Genomic DNA, 18,911 nt, shown 5'->3' on the forward strand with positions numbered 1-18,911 from the left:
CGCCATGACCAAGCTGGGCTTCCTGCGCCTGTCCTACGAGAAGCAGGACACGCTGCTCAAGCTGCTCATCCTCTCCATGGCGGCCGTGCTGTGTGAGCGGCGTCCCCGCGTGTCCCCCATGTCCCCACGTGTCCCCCATGTCCCCCCGTGTCCCCCCGTGTCCCCCCGTGACGCCGTGTCCGTCCCCGCAGCCTTCTCCACGCGGCTCTTCTCGGTGCTGCGCTTCGAGAGCGTCATCCACGAGTTCGACCCGTGAGTGCCGCCCCACGCGCCGCCCCACACGTTGCCCCACGCGCCGCCCCACGCGCTGCCCCACACGCGCTCACGGCGCCGCCGTCCCCGCAGCTACTTCAACTACCGCACCACGCGCTTCCTGGCCGAGGAGGGTTTCTACAAGTTCCACAACTGGTTCGACGACCGCGCGTGGTACCCGCTGGGCCGCATCATCGGCGGCACCATCTACCCCGGTGAGTCGCGGCGCCGCGCGGGGCGCCCGTCGCGGCGGCCGCGCGCGCCCCGAACCCGTCGCTTCCCCGCAGGCCTCATGCTCACGTCGGCGGCCATCTACCACGCGCTGCACTTCTTCCACGTCACCATCGACATCCGCAACGTGTGCGTGTTCCTGGCGCCGCTCTTCTCCTCCTTCACCACCGTCGTCACCTACCACCTCACCAAGGAGCTCAAGGTGCGCGCCGCGCCGCCCGGCGTCCCCCCTTCTCCCCGAATCCGCCCCCAATCCGGGCGTTTTTTCCCCCAGGACGCCGGCGCCGGCTTGCTGGCGGCCGCCATGATCGCCGTGGTGCCCGGCTACATCTCGCGCTCGGTGGCCGGCTCGTACGACAACGAGGGTGAGCGGCGCGCGCCGTACGCGGGCTCGACCGCGCGCGGCGGCGGCGGCGGCGGCGACGTCCCCGCGCGCTTCCCCCCGCAGGCATCGCCATCTTCTGCATGCTGCTCACCTACTACCTGTGGGTCAAGGCGGTGAAGACGGGCTCCGTGTTCTGGGCGGCCACGTGCGCCCTGGCCTATTTCTACATGGTGAGGCGCCCGCGCGAGGTCCCCGCCGCGCGCCGGGGCCGCCCGCTGAGCGCCGCCGCCCGCAGGTCTCCTCGTGGGGCGGCTACGTCTTCCTCATCAACCTCATCCCGCTGCACGTGCTGGTGCTCATGCTCACGGGCCGCTTCTCGCACCGCATCTACGTGGCCTACTGCACCGTCTACTGCTTGGGCACCATCCTCTCCATGCAGATCTCCTTCGTGGGCTTCCAGGTGGGTCGTGGGGACGGGTGACACGCGTGGGGACGCCGCGCGCCCCGCGGTGACGCCGTCCCCCGCAGCCCGTGCTGTCCTCGGAGCACATGGCGGCGCTGGGCGTCTTCGGGCTGTGCCAGATCCACGCGGCCGTGGACTACCTGCGCAGCCGCCTGAGCGCGCAGCACTTCGAGGTGCTCTTCCGCAGCGTCATCTCGCTGGCGGGCGCCGCGCTGCTGGCCGCCGGCGCCGCGCTCATGCTCACAGGTAACGCGCCGCGACGCCGCGACGCGACCCGCGCGCGCGCGCCGGGACCCACCGCGCCGCCCCCCGCAGGGAAGATCTCCCCCTGGACCGGCCGCTTCTACTCGCTGCTCGACCCGTCCTACGCCAAGAACAACATCCCCATCATCGCCTCCGTGTCCGAGCACCAGCCCACCACATGGTCCTCCTACTACTTCGACCTGCAGCTGCTGGTCTTCATGTTCCCAGGTGGGGCCGGCGCGCCGTGGGGCGCACGCGTGCGCGTGTGGGGCGGCCGGCGCGCGCTCACCGCCCCGCCGCGCAGTGGGGCTCTACTACTGCTTCAGCCACCTCTCGGACGCCAGGATCTTCATCATCATGTACGGCGTCACCAGCATGTACTTCTCGGCCGTCATGGTGAGGCGGCGCTCCGGCGCGTTCCGACACATCCCGACACATTCCGGCCGACATTCCCGGCTTTCCCAGGTGCGGCTCATGCTGGTGCTGGCGCCCGTCATGTGCATCCTGTCGGGAATCGGCGTCTCCCAGGTGCTCTCCACCTACATGCGCAACCTGGACGTGAGCCGCCCGGAGAAGCGCGCCAAGAAGCAGCAGGACTCCACGTACCCCATCAAGAACGAGGTGACCCCCGTGGCCGTGTCACCCGTGACCCCCATGGCCGTGTCCCCATGACCCCCATGGCCGTGTCCCCCTGACGTGTTGATGCCACCCATGTGTCAGTGTCACCCGTGACCCCCATGGCCGTGTCCCCCATGACCCCCATGGCCATGTCCCCCTGACGTGTTGGTGCCACCCATGTGTCAGTGCCACCCGTGATCTCATGGCCGTGTCCCCTGGTGCCACCTGTGTCCCCCATGGCCGTGTTCCCCCACACGTTGGTGCCACCCGTGTCCCCCGTGTCCCTGTCCTCACCAGCTGGTGGTCGGTGACACTGGGGCCGTCCTCCGCGTACAGGAGCCACCGGGTGGCGGCGCCCACGGTGGCCTGGGGACAACAGAGGGGCCGAGGTGGCACCGCGGGGACAATGTGGGGACAGGGGGACGCATGAGGGAAACATGACGACAAAGAGAGGGGATGTGGCCGGAGCCACGGGGGGACATGGGGACATGTGGGGACATGCAGTGACACACAGGGAGATATGTAGGGGGGACACAGGGACTCACATGGGGACACACAGGGGGACATGTGGGGACATGTGGGGGGACACAGGGACCCACATGGGGACACACAGGGGGACATGCGGGGACACAGGGGGACATGCAGGGACACATAGGGGGACACGCAGGGACACTGGGGACATGTGGGGGGACACAGGGACCCACATGGGGACACACAGGGGGACATGCGGGGACACTGGGGACATCCAGGGACACATAGGGGGACATGTGGGGACATGTGGGGGGACACAGGGACCCACATGGGGACACACAGGGGGACATGCAGTGACACTGGGGACATGCAGGGACACATAGGGGGACATGCAGGGACACTGGGGACATGTGGGGACATGTGGGGGGACACAGGGACCCACATGGGGGGACACAGGGGGACATGCAGGGACACACAGGGGGACACGCGGGGACACTGGGGACATGTGGGGGGACACAGGGACCCACATGGGGACACACAGGGGGACATGCGGGGACACTGGGGGACACGCAGGGACACTGGGGACGTGGGGGGACACAGGCACCCACATGGGGACACACAGGGGGACATGCGGGGACACTGGGGACATGCAGGGACACATAGGGGGACATGCAGGGACACTGGGGACATGTGGGGGGACACAGGGACCCACATGGGGACACACAGGGGGACATGTGGGGACACAGAGGGACATGCAGGGACACTGGGGACATGTGGGGGGACACAGGGACCCACATGGGGACACACAGGGGGACATGCGGGGACACAGGGGAACATGCAGGGACACTGGGGACATGTGGGGGGACACAGGGACCCACATGGGGACACACAGGGGGACATGCGGGGACGCAGAGGGACATGCAGGGACACACAGGGGGACATGTGGGGACGCAGAGGGACATGCAGGGACACTGGGGACATGTAGGGGGACACAGGGACCCACATGGGGACACACAGGGGGACATGCAGTGACACTGGGGACATGCAGGGACACTGGGGACATGTGGGGGGACACAGGGACCCACATGGGGACACACAGGGGGACATGCAGGGACACACAGGGGGACACGCAGGGACACTGGGGACATGTGGGGGGACACAGGGACCCACATGGGGACACACAGGGGGACATGCAGGGACACTGGGGACATGCAGGGACACTGGGGACATGTAGGGGGACACAGGGACCCACATGGGGACACACAGGGGGACATGCGGGGACACTGGGGGACACGCAGGGACACTGGGGACGTGGGGGGACACAGGGACCCACATGGGGACACACAGGGGGACATGTGTGGACGCAGAGGGACATGCAGGGACACTGGGGACATGTGGGGGGACACAGGGACCCACATGCGGACACACAGGGGGACATGCGGGGACATGTGGGGGGACACAGGGACCCACATGAGGACACACAGGGGGACATGTGGGGACACAGGGGGACATGCAGTGACACATAGGGGGAGATGCAGGGACACTGGGGACATGTAGGGGGACACAGGGACACTGGGGACACGTGGGGACCCGTGGGGACACGCAGGGCGCCCGCTGACGCCGCCGCGGCGCTCGCGCAGGTGGCCAGCGGCATGATCCTGGTCATGGCGTTCTTCCTCATCACCTACACGTTCCACTCGACGTGGGTCACGAGCGAGGCCTACTCGTCGCCCTCCATCGTGCTGTCGGCGCGCGGCGGCGACGGCAGCCGCATCATCTTCGACGACTTCCGCGAGGCCTATTACTGGCTGCGCCACAACACGCCGGAGGTGAGCGCCCCACGCGCCGCCCCACGCGCTGCCCCACACGCTGCCCCACACGTGCGCGCTCAGTCCTTGTGCTGCCCCACAGGACGCCAAGGTGATGTCGTGGTGGGACTACGGCTACCAGATCACGGCCATGGCCAACCGCACCATCCTGGTGGACAACAACACGTGGAACAACACGCACATCTCCCGCGTGGGGCAGGTAGGCGCCGCCATCGCCGTCACCGCGCGCTCCCCACGCGCCGCCCGCGACCCACACGTCTTCCCCCCACGCCAAGGCCATGGCCTCCACGGAGGAGAAGGCCTACGAGATCATGCGGGAGCTGGACGTGAGCTACGTGCTCGTCATCTTCGGCGGCCTCACGGGCTACTCGTCGGACGGTGAGCGGCGCGTTGGCGGCGCGGCGCGCGGCACGCGACGCGGCGCTGAGCGCTCTCCCCGCGCGCAGACATCAACAAGTTCCTGTGGATGGTGCGCATCGGCGGCAGCACGGCCACGGGCCGCCACATCCGCGAGCACGACTACTACACGGCGGCCGGCGAGTTCCGCGTGGACCGCGACGGCTCCCCGGTGCTGCTCAACTGCCTCATGTACAAGATGTGCTACTACCGCTTCGGGCAGGTCTACACCGAGGCCAGTGCGTGACGCCGTGGGGCGGGAGGGGACGCGGGGACGGGGACGCGTGTGGGTCACGTCACCGGCCGCGTCGTCGTCCCCACCATGGGCAGAGCGGCCGCCGGGCTACGACCGCGTGCGCAACGCCGAGATCGGCAACAAGGACTTCGAGCTGGACGTGCTGGAGGAGGCCTACACCACCGAGCACTGGCTCGTGCGCATCTACAAGGTAGCGGCCGCGAGGCCCGGAGCCTGCCTCCTCCTCCTCCTCCTCCTCCTCCTCCTCGTCCCCCTCGTCTCTTCTTCCTCCTCCTCCTCCTCCTCCTCCTCCTCGTCCCCCTCGTCTCTTCTTCTTCCTCCTCCTCTTCCTCCTCGTCCCCCTCGTCTCTTCTTCCTCCTCCTCCTCCTCTTCCTCCTCCTCCTCTTCTTCCTCCTCCTCTTCCTCCTCCTCGTCTCTTCTTCCTCCTCCTCCTCCTCCTCCTCTGCTTCCTCGTCCCCCTCGTCTCTTCTTCCTCCTCCTCCTCCTCCTCCTCTTCCTCCTCCTCCCTTCCTCCTTCTCCTCCTCGTCATCTTCCTCCTCCTCCTCCTCTTCCTGCTCCCCCTCGTCTTTTTCCTCTTTCTCCTCCCCTTGTCTCTTTTTCCTCTTCCTCCTCTTTCTCCTCCTCTTCCTCCTCTTGCTCTTCTTCCTCCTCCTCATCCTCCTCCTCCTCCTTCTCCTCCTCCTCCTTCTCCTCCTCATCCTCCTCCTCCTCATCCTCTTCCTCTTCCTCCTCCTCCTCTTCCTCCTCCTCCTCCTCTCTTCCTCCTTCTCCTTGTCATCTTCCTCCTCCTCCTCCTCTTCCTGCTCCCCCTCATCTTTTTCCTCTTTCTCCTCCCCTTGTCTCTTTTTCCTCTTCCTCCTCTTCCTCTTCCTCCTCTTTCTCCTCCTCTTCCTCCTCTTCCTCCTCCTCCTCTTGCTCTTCTTCCTCATCCTCCTTCTTCTCTTCCTCCTCCTCCTCATCCTCCTCCTCCTCATCCTCCTCCTTCTCATCCTCCTCCTCCTCTTCCCCCTCCTCTTCCTCCTCCTCCTTCTCTTCCTCATCCTCCTCCTCCTCCTTCTTCTCTTCCTCCTCCTCCTCCTCCTCCTCATCCTCCTCCTCATCCTCCTCTTCCTCCTCCTCCTCCTGCTGCAGGTGAAGGACCTGGACAACCGGGGCCTGTCGCGGACATAGAGGAGGCGCCGGCGCCGGGACGCGACGATGACGACGGCGGCGCTGGAGTCAGGACGGGGGGACGGGACCTGTCGGGGGCGCCATGGGGAGCGCCCCGTTCCCCCCCACCACAAAAAGAGTCAAAAAACAAAGAAAACGGACCCAAAACCACCGGAGTTGCCTCGTTGTCTGCGCCGCATGGGGGGGGGCGGGGAAGGGCCCAGGCGTCCGGGAGCGTTTGGGGGGGGCGGGGAAGGGCCCAGGCGTCCGGGAGGGGGCGTGGCCTCGGAGCGCGCGCTTTGCGGGGGGCGTGGCCTCGGCGGGGGGCGTGGCCGCGGCGGGGGCATCATGGCGGTGCCGTTCGTGCAGGACTGGGACCTGGTGCAGACGCTGGGCGAGGGCGCGTACGGAGAGTGAGTGCGGGGCCCCACGGCGCCCCATAGCGCCCCATAGCGCCCTATAACCCCCCATAGCGCCCTATAGCGCCCTATGGCCTCCCCATAGCGCCCTATAGCGCCCCATAGCCCGCCGCGGTCCCCCACCGCGGCCCCTCGCGCGCCCGCAGCACCCGCGTGGCGAAACCCCCTGCGCCCCCGTTTCGTGCCCGTTGCACCCCCGTTTCGTGCCCGTTGCACCCCCGTTCCGTGCCCGTTGCACCCCCGTTTCGTTCCCGTTGCACCCCCGTTGCACCCCCGTTCCGTGCCCGTCGCACCCCCATTCCGTGCCCGTTGCACCCCCGTTTCGTTCCCGTTGCACCCCCCGTTCCGTGCCCGTTGCACCCCCGTTGCACCCCCGTTCCGTGCCCGTTGCACCCCCGTTCCGTGCCCGTTGCACCCCCGTTGCTCGCGCGCAGCACGCTTGTTGCACGCTCGCTGCGCGTCTCTTGCACACTTGCTGCGTGCCCCCTGCGCGCTCGCTGCAGCGCTGCACGCGCGTTGCGTGTCCGCTGCGCCCCCATCGCGTGCCCGTTGCAAACCCTGCTGCACCCCTGCACGCTCATTGCAACATTGCACCCCAGTGCGTGCCCATTGCAAACACTGCTGCACCCCTATACGCTCCCCGCACGCTTGTTGCAACATTGCACCCCGTCGCATGCCCGTTGCAAACGCTGCTGCACTCCTGCATGCTCCTTGCACGCTCATTGCACGCTCATTGCAACGTTGTGCCCCATTGCGTGCCCGTTGCAAGCGTTGCTGCACCCCTGCACACTCATTGCACGGTTGTTGCAACATTGCGCCCCATCGCATGCCCATTGCAAGCATTCCTGCACCCCTGCACACTTGTTGCAACATTGCGCCCCATCGCATGCCCATTGCAAACACTGCTGCACCCCTGCATGCACCCTGCACACTTGTTGCAACATTGGGCCCCATCGCATACCCGTTCCAAGCATCCCTGCACCCCTGCACACTCATTGCATGCTTGTTGCAACATTGCACCCATCACATTCTCATTGCAAACACTGCTGCACCCCTGTATGCACCCTGCATGCTCATTGCAACACTGCACCCCACCATATGCCCATTGCAAGCATTCCTGCACCCCTGCACACTCATTGCCTGCTTGTTGCAACATTGCACCCATCACATGCCCATTGCAAACACTGCTGCACCCCTGTATGCACCCTGCATGCTCATTGCAACACTGCACTCCATCATATGCCCATTGCAAGCATTCCTGCACCCCTGCACACTCATTGCGACACTGCACCCCATCATATGCCCATTGCAAGCGCTTTTGCACCCCTGCACGCTCATTGCCTGCTCATTGCAACACTGCACCCCATCACATGCCCATTGCAAGCGCTTTTGCACCCCTGCACGCTCATTGCCTGCTTGTTGCAACGTTTCACCCCATCGCATGCCCATTGCAAGCATTCCTGCACCCCTGCACGCTCATTGCGACACTGCACCCCATCACATGCCCATTGCAAGCGCTTTTGCACCCCTGCACGCTCATTGCCTGCTTGTTGCAATGTCGCACCCCATCACATACCCATTGCAAGCGTCCCTGCACCCCTGCACGCTCATTGCACGCTCATTGCAACACCGCACCCCATCGCATGCCCATTGCAAGCATCCCTGCACCCCTGCACGCTCATTGCGACACTGCACCCATCACATTCTCATTGCAAACGCTGCTGCACCCCTGTATGCACCCTGCATGCTCACTGCAACACTGCACCCCATCATATGCCCATTGCAAACACTGCTGCACCCCTGCATGCTCCTTGCACACTTGTTGCAACATTGCGCCCCATCGCATGCCCATTGCAAGCGTCCTTGCACCCCTGCACGCTCATTGCACGCTCATTGCAACACTGCACCCCATCACATACCCGTTGCAAGCGTCCCTGCACCCCTGCACGCTCATTGCACGCTCATTGCAACACTGCACCCCATCGCATGCCCATTGCAAGCATTCCTGCACCCCTGCACGCTCGTTGCACGCTCATTGCAACACTGCACCCCATCGCATGCCCATTGCAAGCGTCCCTGCACCCCTGCACGCTCATTGCACGCTCATTGCAACACTGCACCCCATCGCATGCCCATTGCAAGCGTCCCTGCACCCCTGCACGCTCGTTGCAGGGTGCAGCTGGCCGTGAACCGCCGCACGGAGGAGGCCGTGGCCGTGAAGATCGTGGACATGAAGCGCGCGGCCGAGTGCCCCGAGGCCGTCAAGAAGGAGATCTGCATCCACAAGATGCTCAACCACGAGAACGTCGTGCGCTTCTACGGGCACCGCCGCGAGGGCGCCACGCACTACCTCTTCCTCGAGTACTGCAGCGGCGGCGAGCTCTTCGACCGCATCGGTGCGCGTTCCGAATCCTTTCCTCCCCAAACTGAACCCCTGAGTGGATTTGGGGGGGAATTCGGGCGTTTTTGCAAACACGGAGCCCTTCCTGCAGAGCCCGACGTGGGCATGCCGGAGGCGGAGGCGCAGCGCTTCTTCCAGCAGCTCGTGGCCGGCGTGGTGAGCGGCGTCGTGGTCGCGGTTGCGGTGGCGGTCGCGGTTGCGGCGCCCGCTGCAACGTTGCGTCCCGCAGCTCTACCTGCACGGCCTGGGCATCACGCACCGCGACCTCAAGCCGGAGAACTTGCTGCTGGACGAGCGAGGTGGGTGCCGGGAGCGCTCCCGGGAATGCTCCGAGCGTGTTGGGAATGTCCCGAGTGCGCCGGGAGCGCTCCGAGCGCGCCGGGAACGCTCTGAGTGCATCGGGAATGCCCCGAGCGCACCGGGAACACTCCAAGTGTACTGGGAGCGCTCCGAGCACACCAGGAATGCTCCGAGCCTGCCGGGAATGCTCCGAGCACGCTGGGAATGCTCTGAGCGCATCGGGAATGCCCCGAGCGCACCGGGAGCGCTCCAAGTGCACCAGGAATGCTCTGAGTGCATCGGGAATGCTCCGAGCGCGCCAGGAGTGTTCCGAGTGCGCTGGGAAGGCTCTGAGCGCATTGGGAATGCTCTGAGCGCACCGGGAGCGCTCCGAGCATACTGGGAGCGCTCCAAGCGCACCGGGAATGCTCTGAGCGCACCGGGAGCGCTCCAAGTGTACTGGGAGCGCTCTGAGCGCACTGGGAATGCTCCGAGCACGCCGGGAGTGCTCCAAGCACCCTGGGAATGCTCTGAGCGCATCGGGAATGCCCTGAGTGCACCAGGAGCTCTCCAAGCATACCTAGAGTGCTCCGAGCGCGCTGGGAATGCTCTGAGCGCATCGGGAATGCCCCCAGCGCACCAGGAGCGCTCCGAGAATGCTCTGAGCACATTGGGAATGCTCCAGCGCAACAGGAGCACTCCAAGCACACCAGGAGTGCTCCGAGCGCGCCGGGAGTGCTCCGAGTGCACTGGGAATGCTCTGAGCACATTGGGAATGCCCCAAGCGCACCCGGAGCGCTCTGAGAATGCTCCGAGCGCATTGGGAATGCTCTGAGCACACCGGGAGCGCTCCAAGTGCACCAAGAGTGCTCCGAGCGCACCGGGAATGCTCCAAGTACATTGGGAATGCTCCGAGTGCACTGGGAGCACTCCAAGCGTACCGGGAGCACCCTAAGCGTGCCGGGAATGCTCGGAGCATGTGAGGAATGCTCTGAGCGCACTGGGAAAGCTCCGAGCGTGCCGGGAGTGCTCCGAGTGCGCTGGGAATGCTCTGAGCACAACAGGAGCACTCCAAGTGCACCGGGAACCCTCCGAGTGTGCCGGGAATGCTCTGAGCATATCAGGAATGCTCTGAGCGCACCGGGAAAGCTCCAAGTGCACCAGGAGCGCTCCGAGCGAGCCGGGAATGCTCTGAGCGCACCAGGAATGCTCCGAGCGCACCGGGAGCGCTCCAAGCGTGCCGGGAATGCTCCGAGCGCGCCGGGAGCGCTCCGAGTGCGCCGCCCCCGACCGCCCGGCCGGCTCCGTTCGCGCGCAGACAACCTCAAGATCTCCGACTTCGGCCTGGCCACCGTGTTCCGGCACCGGGGCCGCGAGCGGCGCCTCACCAAGATGTGCGGGACGCTGCCCTACGTGGCGCCGGAGCTGCTGCGCCGCGCCGCCTTCCGCGCCGAGCCCGTGGACGTGTGGGCCTGCGGCATCGTCCTCACCGCCATGCTGGCCGGAGGTGACCGCGCCGGCGCCGCCGCGGTGCCGCCGCGGGGCTTCGCCGGCGCTCACGGCGCCCGCCGCCTTGCAGAGCTGCCCTGGGACCAGCCGAGCGCCGCGTGCCAGGAATACAGCGACTGGAAGGAGCGCAAGACCTACCTGCCGCCTTGGAAGAAGATCGACGCGGCGCCCTTGGGTAGGCGGCGCGCGCGGCGTTTTCCCGGGAATGCCGCGGGAGCGCCCGGCCCCGTCGGCAGCGGCGTTTTCGTGCTGCCCTCGCAGCGCTGCTGCACAAGATGCTGGCGGAGAGCCCGGCCGCGCGCATCGCCCTGGCCGACGTCAAGAAGGAGCGGTGGTACTGCCGGACCCCGCGGAAAGGCGAGGACGGGCGGCGGGAATGGGGGCGGGAATGGGGGCAGCGGGTGGGAATGGGCGCGAGCGGGTGGAAACGGGTGGAAATGGGAGGAAACGGGTGGAAATGGGTGCAAACGGGCGGAAATGGGTGCACATGGGAAGAAACGGGTGCAAACGGGTGGAAATTGGAAGAAACGGGTGGAAATGGGTGCAAACGGGTGGAAATGGGTGCAAACGGGTGGAAATTGGAAGAAACAGGTGGAAAGGGGTGCAAACGGGTGGAAATGGGTGCAAATGGGAAGAAACGGGTGCAAACAGGTGGAAATTGGAAGAAATGGGTGCAAATGGGTGCAAATGGGAAGAAACGGGTGCGAGCGGGTGGAAACGGGTGGAAAAGGGAGGAAACGGGTGGAAATGGGTGCAAACGGGTGGAAATTGGAAGAAACAGGTGGAAAGGGGTGCAAACGGGTGGAAATGGGTGCAAATGGGAAGAAACGGGTGCAGACGGGTGGAAATTGGAAGAAACGGGTGGAAATGGGTGCAAATGGGAAGAAACGGGTGCGAGCGGGTGGAAACGGGTGGAAAAGGGAGGAAACGGGTGGAAATGGGTGCAAACGGGTGGAAATTGGAAGAAACGGGTGGAAATGGGTGCAGACGGGTGGAAATGGGTGCAAATGGGAAGAAACGGGTGCAAACGGGTGGAAATTGGAAGAAACGGGTGGAAATGGGTGCAAACGGGCGGAAATGGGTGCACATGGGAAGAAACAGGTGCAAACGGGTGGAAATTGGAAGAAACGGGCGGAAATGGGTGCAAACGGGCAGAAATGGGTGCACATGGAAAGAAATGGGTGCAAACGGGTGGAAATTGGAAGAAACAGGTGGAAATGGGTGCAAACGGGTGGAAATGGGTGCAAATGGGAAGAAATGGGTGCAAACGGGTGGAAATTGGAAGAAATGGGTGGAAATGGGTGCAAATGGGAAGAAACGGGTGGAAACGGGTGGAAATTGGAAGAAATGGGTGGAAATGGGTGCAAACAGGCGGAAATGGGTGCAAATGGTAAGAAACGGGTGCGAGCGGGTGGAAACGGGTGGAAAAGGGAGGAAACGGGTGGAAATGGGTGCAAACGGGTGGAAATTGGAAGAAACGGGTGGAAAGGGGTGCAAACGGGTGGAAATTGCACATGCAAAGAAACGGGTGCAAATGGGTGGAAAAGGGAGGAAACGGGTGGAAATGGGTGCAAACGGGCGGAAATGGGTGCAAATGGGAAGAAACAGGTGCAAACGGGTGGAAATTGGAAGAAATGGGTGGAAATTGGAAGAAACGGGTGGAAATGGGTGCAAACGGGTGGAAATGGGTGCAAATGGGAAGAAACGGGTGCAAGCAGGTGGAAATTGGAAGAAATGGGTGGAAATGGGTGCAAATGGTAAGAAACAGGTGCGAGCGGGTGGAAACGGGTGGAAAAGGGAGGAAACAGGTGGAAATGGGTGCAAACGGATGGAAATGGGTGTAAATGGTAAGAAACGGTTGCGAGCGGGTGGAAACGGGTGGAAAAGGGAGGAAACGGGTGGAAATGGGTGCAAACGGATGGAAATGGGTGCAAATGGGAAGAAACGGGTGCAAACAGGTGGAAAATGGAAGAAATGGGTGGAAATGGGTGCAAACGGGCGGAAATGGGTGCAAATGGGAAGAAACAGGTGCAAACGGGTGGAAATGGGTACGAATGGGTGGAAGTGGGTGCAAATATGGGGAAATGGGTGCCAAGAGGCAGACAAGGGGGGAAACGGGTGGAAACAGATGCAAAAGAGAAGAAGCGGGTGCAAACGGGTGGAAATGGGTACAAGCATGGGGAAATGGGTGCAAAGAGGCGGAAAAGGGGGCAAATGGGTGGAAACGGATGCAAAAAGGAAGAAACGGGTGGAAATGGATGCAAAAGGGAAGAAACAGATGGAAATGGGTGCAACTATGGGGAAATGGGTGCAAAGAGGCGGAAAAGGGGGGAAATGGGTGGAAATTGATGCAAAAGAGCAGAAACGGGTGCAAACGGGTGGAAATGGGTGGAAAAGGGTGGAAAATGACAGAAACGGATGGAAAAAGGCAGAAACGGGTGGAAACGGGTGGAAATGGGTGGAAATGGGTGGAAACAGACCCAAAAGGGCAGAAACAGGTGGAAATGGGTGGAAACAGATGCAAAAGGGCAGAAACGGGTACAAAGGGGTGGAAGTGGGTGGAAACAGGTAGAAATGGGTGGAAACGGGTGCAAAAGGAAAGAAACGGTGGAAATGGGTGGAATGGGTGCAAAAGGGAAGAAGGGGGTGAAAATGGGTGCTGACGGGTGGAAACGGGTGGAAACAGAGGCAAAAGGGCAGAAACGGGTGCAAACGGGTGGAAACAGGCAGAAACAGATGCAAGAGAGCAGAAATGGGTGGAAATGGGTGCAAACATCAGGAAATGGAGGCAAAGATGTGGAAAGGTGTGGAAACAGATTCCAAAGGGAAGAACCGGGTGGAAATGGGTGGAAACGGGTGGAAACTGGTGGAAACAGATGCAAAAGGGCAGAAATGGGTTCAAACGGGTGGAAATGGGTGCAACCATGGAGAAATGGGTGCAAAGAGGTGGAAAGGGGTGGAAACAGACGGAAGCAGGTGCAAAAGGACAGAAACGGGTGCAAATGGGTGGGAAGGAGTGGAAATGGGTGCAAACAGGTGGAGATGGGTGCAAACGAGTGCAAAAAGGTAGAAAAAAAAGATGGAATGGGTGGAAATGGGTGCCAAAGGGGTGGAAATGGGGCGAGAAAAGGTGTGAAAGGGGGGAAGCAGGGGCCGAAAGGGCGGAAAAGAGGGGGGGAAAAAGGCACAATGGGGTGTCAGAGGGTGAAGAGGAGCATGTGAACATGCAGGAGGGTGGAAGCGGCCAGGAACGGGTGCGAAAAGCTGGGAATGGGTGGGAAAAGGCGGAAGCGGAGCTGGCGGGGGCTCACGGCACCCCACAGGCCTCAAGCGACCCCGCGGCGGCGCCGGGAGCCTCTCGGAGTCTCCGGGCGGCCTCTCCAAGCACGCGCGCTCCGACGCGGACTTCTCGGCGGCCGGCAGCCCGCGCGGGTGAGCCCGGAGCGCGCGGAGCGCGGCGGGAATCCGTATGGATCGCCCACGGTTCATGGTGCACGTTCTGCTCCGTCGCAGCGAGGACAGGGCGCGCTGCTCCACGTCGCAGCCCGAGCCCGGCACCGGCGCGGCGCTCTGGGACCTCGACACGCTGGCGCAGGCCATCAGCTTCTCGCAGCCCGCGTGCCCCGAGCACATGCTGCTCAACAGCCAGCTGCTGGGCACGCCGGGCTCCTCGCAGGTGCAGTACCGCGTGCACGGGTGCAGTTCTGCTGCAACGCTGCAACGTTTCGGGGGTGCAATGTTGCACCGTGCGCGCGCCCCGGTGCAAGCTGCAGGTGCAATGTGGGTGCACTGGGGGCTATACGGGTGCCCTGGGTGCAGCACGGGTGCAATGTGGGTGCCTTGGGTGCAATACCGGTGCCCTGGGTGCAGTGTGGGTGCAACATGGGTGTAATATGGGTGCCCTGGGTGCAGCGCAGGTGCAATGTGGCTGCACTGGGTGCAATACGGGTGCCCTAGGTGTAGCACGGGTGCAATGTCGGTGCCTTGGGTGCAATACCGGTGCCCTGGGTGCAGTGTGGGTGCAACGCGGGTGCAGCACGGGTGCCCTGGATGCAGCGTGGGTGCAATGTGGGTGCACTGGGTGCAATACAGGTGCCCTGGGTGCAGTACAGGTGCAATGTGGGTGCACTGGGTGCAATATGGGTGCCCTGAGTGCAGCACGGGTGCCCTGAGTGCAGCACGGGTGCAATGTCGGTGCCCTGGGTGCAATACTGGTGCCCTGGGTGCAACGCGGGTGCAATATGGGTGCCCTGGGTGCTGCGCGGGTGCAATGTGGCTGCACTGGGTGCAATACCGGTGCCCTGGGTGCAGTGTGGGTGCCCTGGGTGCAACGCGGGTGCAATATGGGTGCCCTGGGTGCAGCACGGGTGCAATGTGGCTGCACTGGGTGCAATACGGGTGCCCTGGGTGCAGCACAGGGGCAATGTGAGTGCCTTGGGTGCAATACCGGTGCCCTGGGTGCAGTGTGGGTGCAACGCGGGTGCAATGTGGGTGCCCTGGGTGCAACGCGGGTGCAATGTGGGTGCCCTGGGTGCAGCGCGGGTGCAGCATGGGTGCCCTGGGTGCAACGCGGGTGCAATATGGGTGCCCTGGGTGCAACGTGGGTGCAGCATGGGTGCCCTGGGTGCAATATGGGTGCCCTGGGTGCAGCGCAGGTGCAATGTGGCTGCACTGGGTGCAATACGGGTGCCCTAGGTGTAGCATGGGTGCAATGTCAGTGCCTTGGGTGCAATACCAGTGCCCTGGGTGCAGTGTGGGTGCAACGCGGGTGCAGCACGGGTGCCCTGGGTGCAGCGTGGGTGCAATGTGGGTGCACTGGGTGCAATACGGGTGCCCTGGGTGCAGTACAGGTGCAATGGGGGTGCACTGGGTGCAATATGGGTGCCCTGAGTGCAGCACAGGTGCCCTGAGTGCAGCATGGGTGCAATGTGGGTGCCTTGGGTGCAATACCAGTGCCCTGGGTGCAGTGTGGGTGCAACGTGGGTGCAGCATGGGTGCAATGTCGGTGCCTTGGGTGCAATACCGGTGCCCTGGGTGCCCTGGGTGCAACGTGGGTGCAATATGGGTGCCCTGGGTGCTGCACGGGTGCAATGTGGCTGCACTGGGTGCAATACAGGTGCCCTGGGTGCAGCACGGGTGCAATGTGGGTGCCTTGGGTGCAATACCGGTGCCCTGGGTGCAGTGTGGGTGCAACGCGGGTGCAGCATGGGTGCCCTGGGTGCTGCGCAGGTGCGATGTGGCTGCACTGGGTGCAATACAGGTGCCCTGGGTGCAGCATGGGTGCAATGTCGGTGCCTTGGGTGCAATACCGGTGCCCTGGGTGCCCTGGGTGCAACGCGGGTGCAATATGGGTGCCCTGGGTGCTGCGCGGGTGCAATGTGGCTGCACTGGGTGCAATACGGGTGCCCTGGGTGCAGCGCAGGTGCAATGTGGGTGCCTTGGGTGCAATACCGGTGCCCTGGGTGCAGCTCGGCGCGGCGTTGCACCGTGCACGCGCCGCCGCGGTGCACGGCGCGACGTGCAAAACGCAGCCGGTGCATGCAATATTTGCATGCAAGGCTCTTGCAGCCCCGTGCAAGCGTCGGTGCAATAAATGCAGGGGCAGGGAGGAGGGTGCAAACATGCGGCGAGCGCGCGGTGAGCTCGGTGCCGCCCCGCAGAGCCCGTGGCAGCGGCTGGTGAAGAGGATGACGCGCTTCTTCACCAAGCTGGACGCGGGCGGCTCGTACCGGGCGCTGCGCGACGCCTGCGAGAAGATGGGCTACGGCTGGAAGGAGAGCTGCGCCAACCAGGTGCGTCCCGCGCGCGACGCCGCGGCGGCACCGGGGACGCGGCGGTGACGCCGCGCTTGCTTGCGCCGCAGGTCACCATCTCCACCACGGACCGGCGGAACAACAAGCTCATCTTCAAGGTGACGCTGGTGGAGATGGAGAGCAGGATCCTGGCGGATTTTCGGCTCTCCAAGGCGAGCGGCGCGCGCGGGAGGGCTGGGAAAGGGGGGAAACGGGGTGCGTTTGGGTGCAAGGGGTGGAATTGGGTGCAAGGTGGGTGCGATTGGGTGCAGAGTGGTGCAGTGGGGTGCAAGGCGGGTGCCTTGGGGTGCCGAGCACTGGGTGCACTGGGGGGACCCGTGGGTGCCCTAGGGGGTGCAAGGTGGGTGGAATCGGGTGGCAGATGGGTGGAATTGGGTGCACGGGGGTCAAGGTGGATGCACTGGGTGCCAGGTTGGCGCAATGCGGTGCACTGGGTGCATGGGGGGTGCAATGTGGGTGCACTGGGTGCAATGTGGGTGCACTGGGTGCATGGGGGGTGCAATGTGGGTGCAATGTGGGTGCAATGTGGGTGCAGTTGGGCGCAATGTGGGTGCACTGCGGGCAATGTGGGTGCAGTTGGATGCAATGCGGGTGCAATGGGTGCAATGTGGGTGCACTGGGGGCAATGTGGGTGCAATGCGGATGCAGTCTGGGTGCAAGGCGGGTGCAATTGGGTGCAAGGCAGGTGCACTGGGTGCAGTGTGGGCGCATTGCTTGCAATGCGAGTGCAATATGGGTGCTCTGGGTGCAGCACGGGTGCAATGTGAGTGCAATGTGGGTGCACTAGGTGCATTGGGTGCAATGCGGGTGCAATGTGGGTGCCCTGGGTGCAATACCAGAGCCCTGGGTGCAGCATGGTTGCAATGTGGGTGCATGGGGTGCAATGCGGGTGCCCTGGGTGCAATACCAGAGCCCTGGGTGCAGAGCGGGTGCAATGCGGGTGCACTGGGTGCAATACCGGTGCCGTGGGTGCAATGCGGGTGCCCTGGGTGCACCATGGTTGCAATGTGGGTGTATTGGGTGCAGTGCGGGTGCCCTGGGCGCAGCGTGGGTGCAATGCGAGTGCATTGGGTGCAATGTGGGTGCAATGCAGGTGCCCTGGGTGCATTGGGTGCAGTGCGGGTGCAATGCGGGTGCCCTGGGTGCAGCGCGGGTGCAATGTGGGTGCATTGGGTGCAACACGGGTGCAACGCGGGTGCCCTGGGTGCAGCGCGGGTGCAATGCGGGTGCATTGGGTGCAACGCGGGTGCAACGCGGGTGCATTGGGTGCAGTGCGGGTGCAATGCGGGTGCCCTGGGTGCATTTGGTGCAGTGCAGGTGCAATGCGGGTGCAATATGGGTGCCCTGGGTGCAGCACGGGTGCAACGCGGGTGCAGTGCGGGTGCCCTGGGTGCATTAGGTGCAATGTGGGTGCAACGTGGGTGCATTGGGTGCAGCGTGGGTGCAACGCGGGTGCATTGGGTGCAACGCGGGTGCAACACGGGTGCAATGCGGGTGCCCCGGGCGCAGCGCGGGTGCAATGTGGGTGCATTGGGTGCAATGCGGATGCCGCTGACGCCGCCGTCCCCGCGGCGGGCGCAGGGCGACGGGCTGGAGTTCAAGCGCCACTTCCTGCGGCTGCGGGGGGCCCTGGGCCCCGCCGTGCTGAGCCCCCCCGGCGGCGCCGCGCTGCCCCCCACCTGAGCCACCCCCCTTCCTCGTCCTCCTCCTCCTCCTCCGCCGAGGCCCGACACAACTCGCCGCACGCTCCTGCCGGCCGGGGAGGCTGCGCGAGCGAGCGGCACTTGGGGATTTTTTTACCTTTGGGGGGATAGTTGGGCCTCGGCAGTGTTTTGGGGGGGAAATAAAAGGATTTGGCTTTTTTAACCTCGCTTTTTTCCTTTCTTTTTCGTGTGTGTACGTGTGGGTTTTGAGGAAAAAAGGGCTTTAAAACGCTCTGCTTTGAGGGTGATTTTTTAAGGGCGGGGCGGGCACGGGGCGCGGGCGGCGACGCCATTGGCTGCCCCGAGGGGGCGTGTGCCGGCCCGCCGGCCCTGATTGGCTCCATCCAGCCCTTGCTTTACGCAAGTGGCTTGTGTGGGGACCAAAAAAGGGGCAATTTCTGGGGATTTTGCCCCAAAATTGCCCCTAAAAAGGGGCATTTTTTGGGGGGGGGGGGGGGGAAACCCATCCGCAGCGATTCCCCGGCCCCCGCCTTGCAACCAGGGCGCGGCGTTAACCCTGGAGCCTACTGAGGTCGCGGCGGGTTTGGGTCC

General features: G+C 63.8%; 2 protein-coding genes across 3 annotated transcripts; both read left to right on the forward strand.

Moving 5' to 3' along the window:
• On the forward strand, positions 1 to 6,267 carry LOC148590013 (dolichyl-diphosphooligosaccharide--protein glycosyltransferase subunit STT3A). Of its 2 annotated transcripts, none has more exons than XM_088539569.1 (17): positions 1 to 92; positions 192 to 252; positions 346 to 467; positions 540 to 685; positions 758 to 848; positions 932 to 1,038; positions 1,104 to 1,268; positions 1,337 to 1,517; positions 1,587 to 1,742; positions 1,819 to 1,910; positions 1,980 to 2,135; positions 4,244 to 4,432; positions 4,515 to 4,631; positions 4,708 to 4,810; positions 4,879 to 5,067; positions 5,159 to 5,274; positions 6,218 to 6,267. In XM_088539569.1, exons 1-17 carry the CDS (start codon positions 5 to 7, stop codon positions 6,254 to 6,256), a joined length of 2,118 nt encoding a protein of 705 aa, XP_088395695.1. In that variant the 5' UTR covers positions 1 to 4; the 3' UTR covers positions 6,257 to 6,267. The 2 variants fall into 2 exon arrangements, with proteins under 2 accessions (XP_088395695.1, XP_088395696.1); XM_088539570.1 differs by having other exon boundaries at positions 2,043 to 2,135.
• Positions 6,268 to 6,580: 313 nt separating this feature from the next.
• LOC148590014 (serine/threonine-protein kinase Chk1-like) lies at positions 6,581 to 18,339 on the forward strand. The gene is made up of 12 exons (XM_088539568.1): positions 6,581 to 6,648; positions 8,827 to 9,050; positions 9,147 to 9,211; positions 9,285 to 9,354; positions 10,653 to 10,841; positions 10,914 to 11,018; positions 11,105 to 11,200; positions 14,167 to 14,275; positions 14,357 to 14,519; positions 16,504 to 16,635; positions 16,707 to 16,808; positions 18,238 to 18,339. Exons 1-12 carry the CDS (start codon positions 6,584 to 6,586, stop codon positions 18,337 to 18,339), a joined length of 1,422 nt encoding a protein of 473 aa, XP_088395694.1. The 5' UTR covers positions 6,581 to 6,583.
• Positions 18,340 to 18,911: the final 572 nt, after the last annotated feature.

Source organism: Tinamus guttatus, unplaced genomic scaffold (assembly GCF_059628265.1).
Source record: "Tinamus guttatus ecotype Peru unplaced genomic scaffold, ASM5962826v1 Tinamus_guttatus_pri_ptg001845l, whole genome shotgun sequence".
Taxonomy (NCBI): Eukaryota; Metazoa; Chordata; class Aves; order Tinamiformes; family Tinamidae; genus Tinamus; species Tinamus guttatus.

What these genes read in the sequence shown, in the direction of transcription:
- LOC148590013 (XM_088539569.1), top strand. Translation starts at nt 5, where the DNA reads ATGACCAAGCTGGGCTTCCTGCGCCTGTCCTACGAGAAGCAGGACACG. An exon ending in CGGCGGCACCATCTACCCCG is followed by an intron (nt 468 to 539) that starts GTGAGTCGCGGC and finishes GCTTCCCCGCAG; the next exon opens with GCCTCATGCTCACGTCGGCG. An exon ending in ACCTCACCAAGGAGCTCAAG is followed by an intron (nt 686 to 757) that starts GTGCGCGCCGCG and finishes TTTTTCCCCCAG; the next exon opens with GACGCCGGCGCCGGCTTGCT.
- LOC148590014 (XM_088539568.1), top strand. Translation starts at nt 6,584, where the DNA reads ATGGCGGTGCCGTTCGTGCAGGACTGGGACCTGGTGCAGACGCTGGGC. An exon ending in CTTGCTGCTGGACGAGCGAG is followed by an intron (nt 9,355 to 10,652) that starts GTGGGTGCCGGG and finishes GTTCGCGCGCAG; the next exon opens with ACAACCTCAAGATCTCCGAC. An exon ending in CGGATTTTCGGCTCTCCAAG is followed by an intron (nt 16,809 to 18,237) that starts GCGAGCGGCGCG and finishes CGGCGGGCGCAG; the next exon opens with GGCGACGGGCTGGAGTTCAA.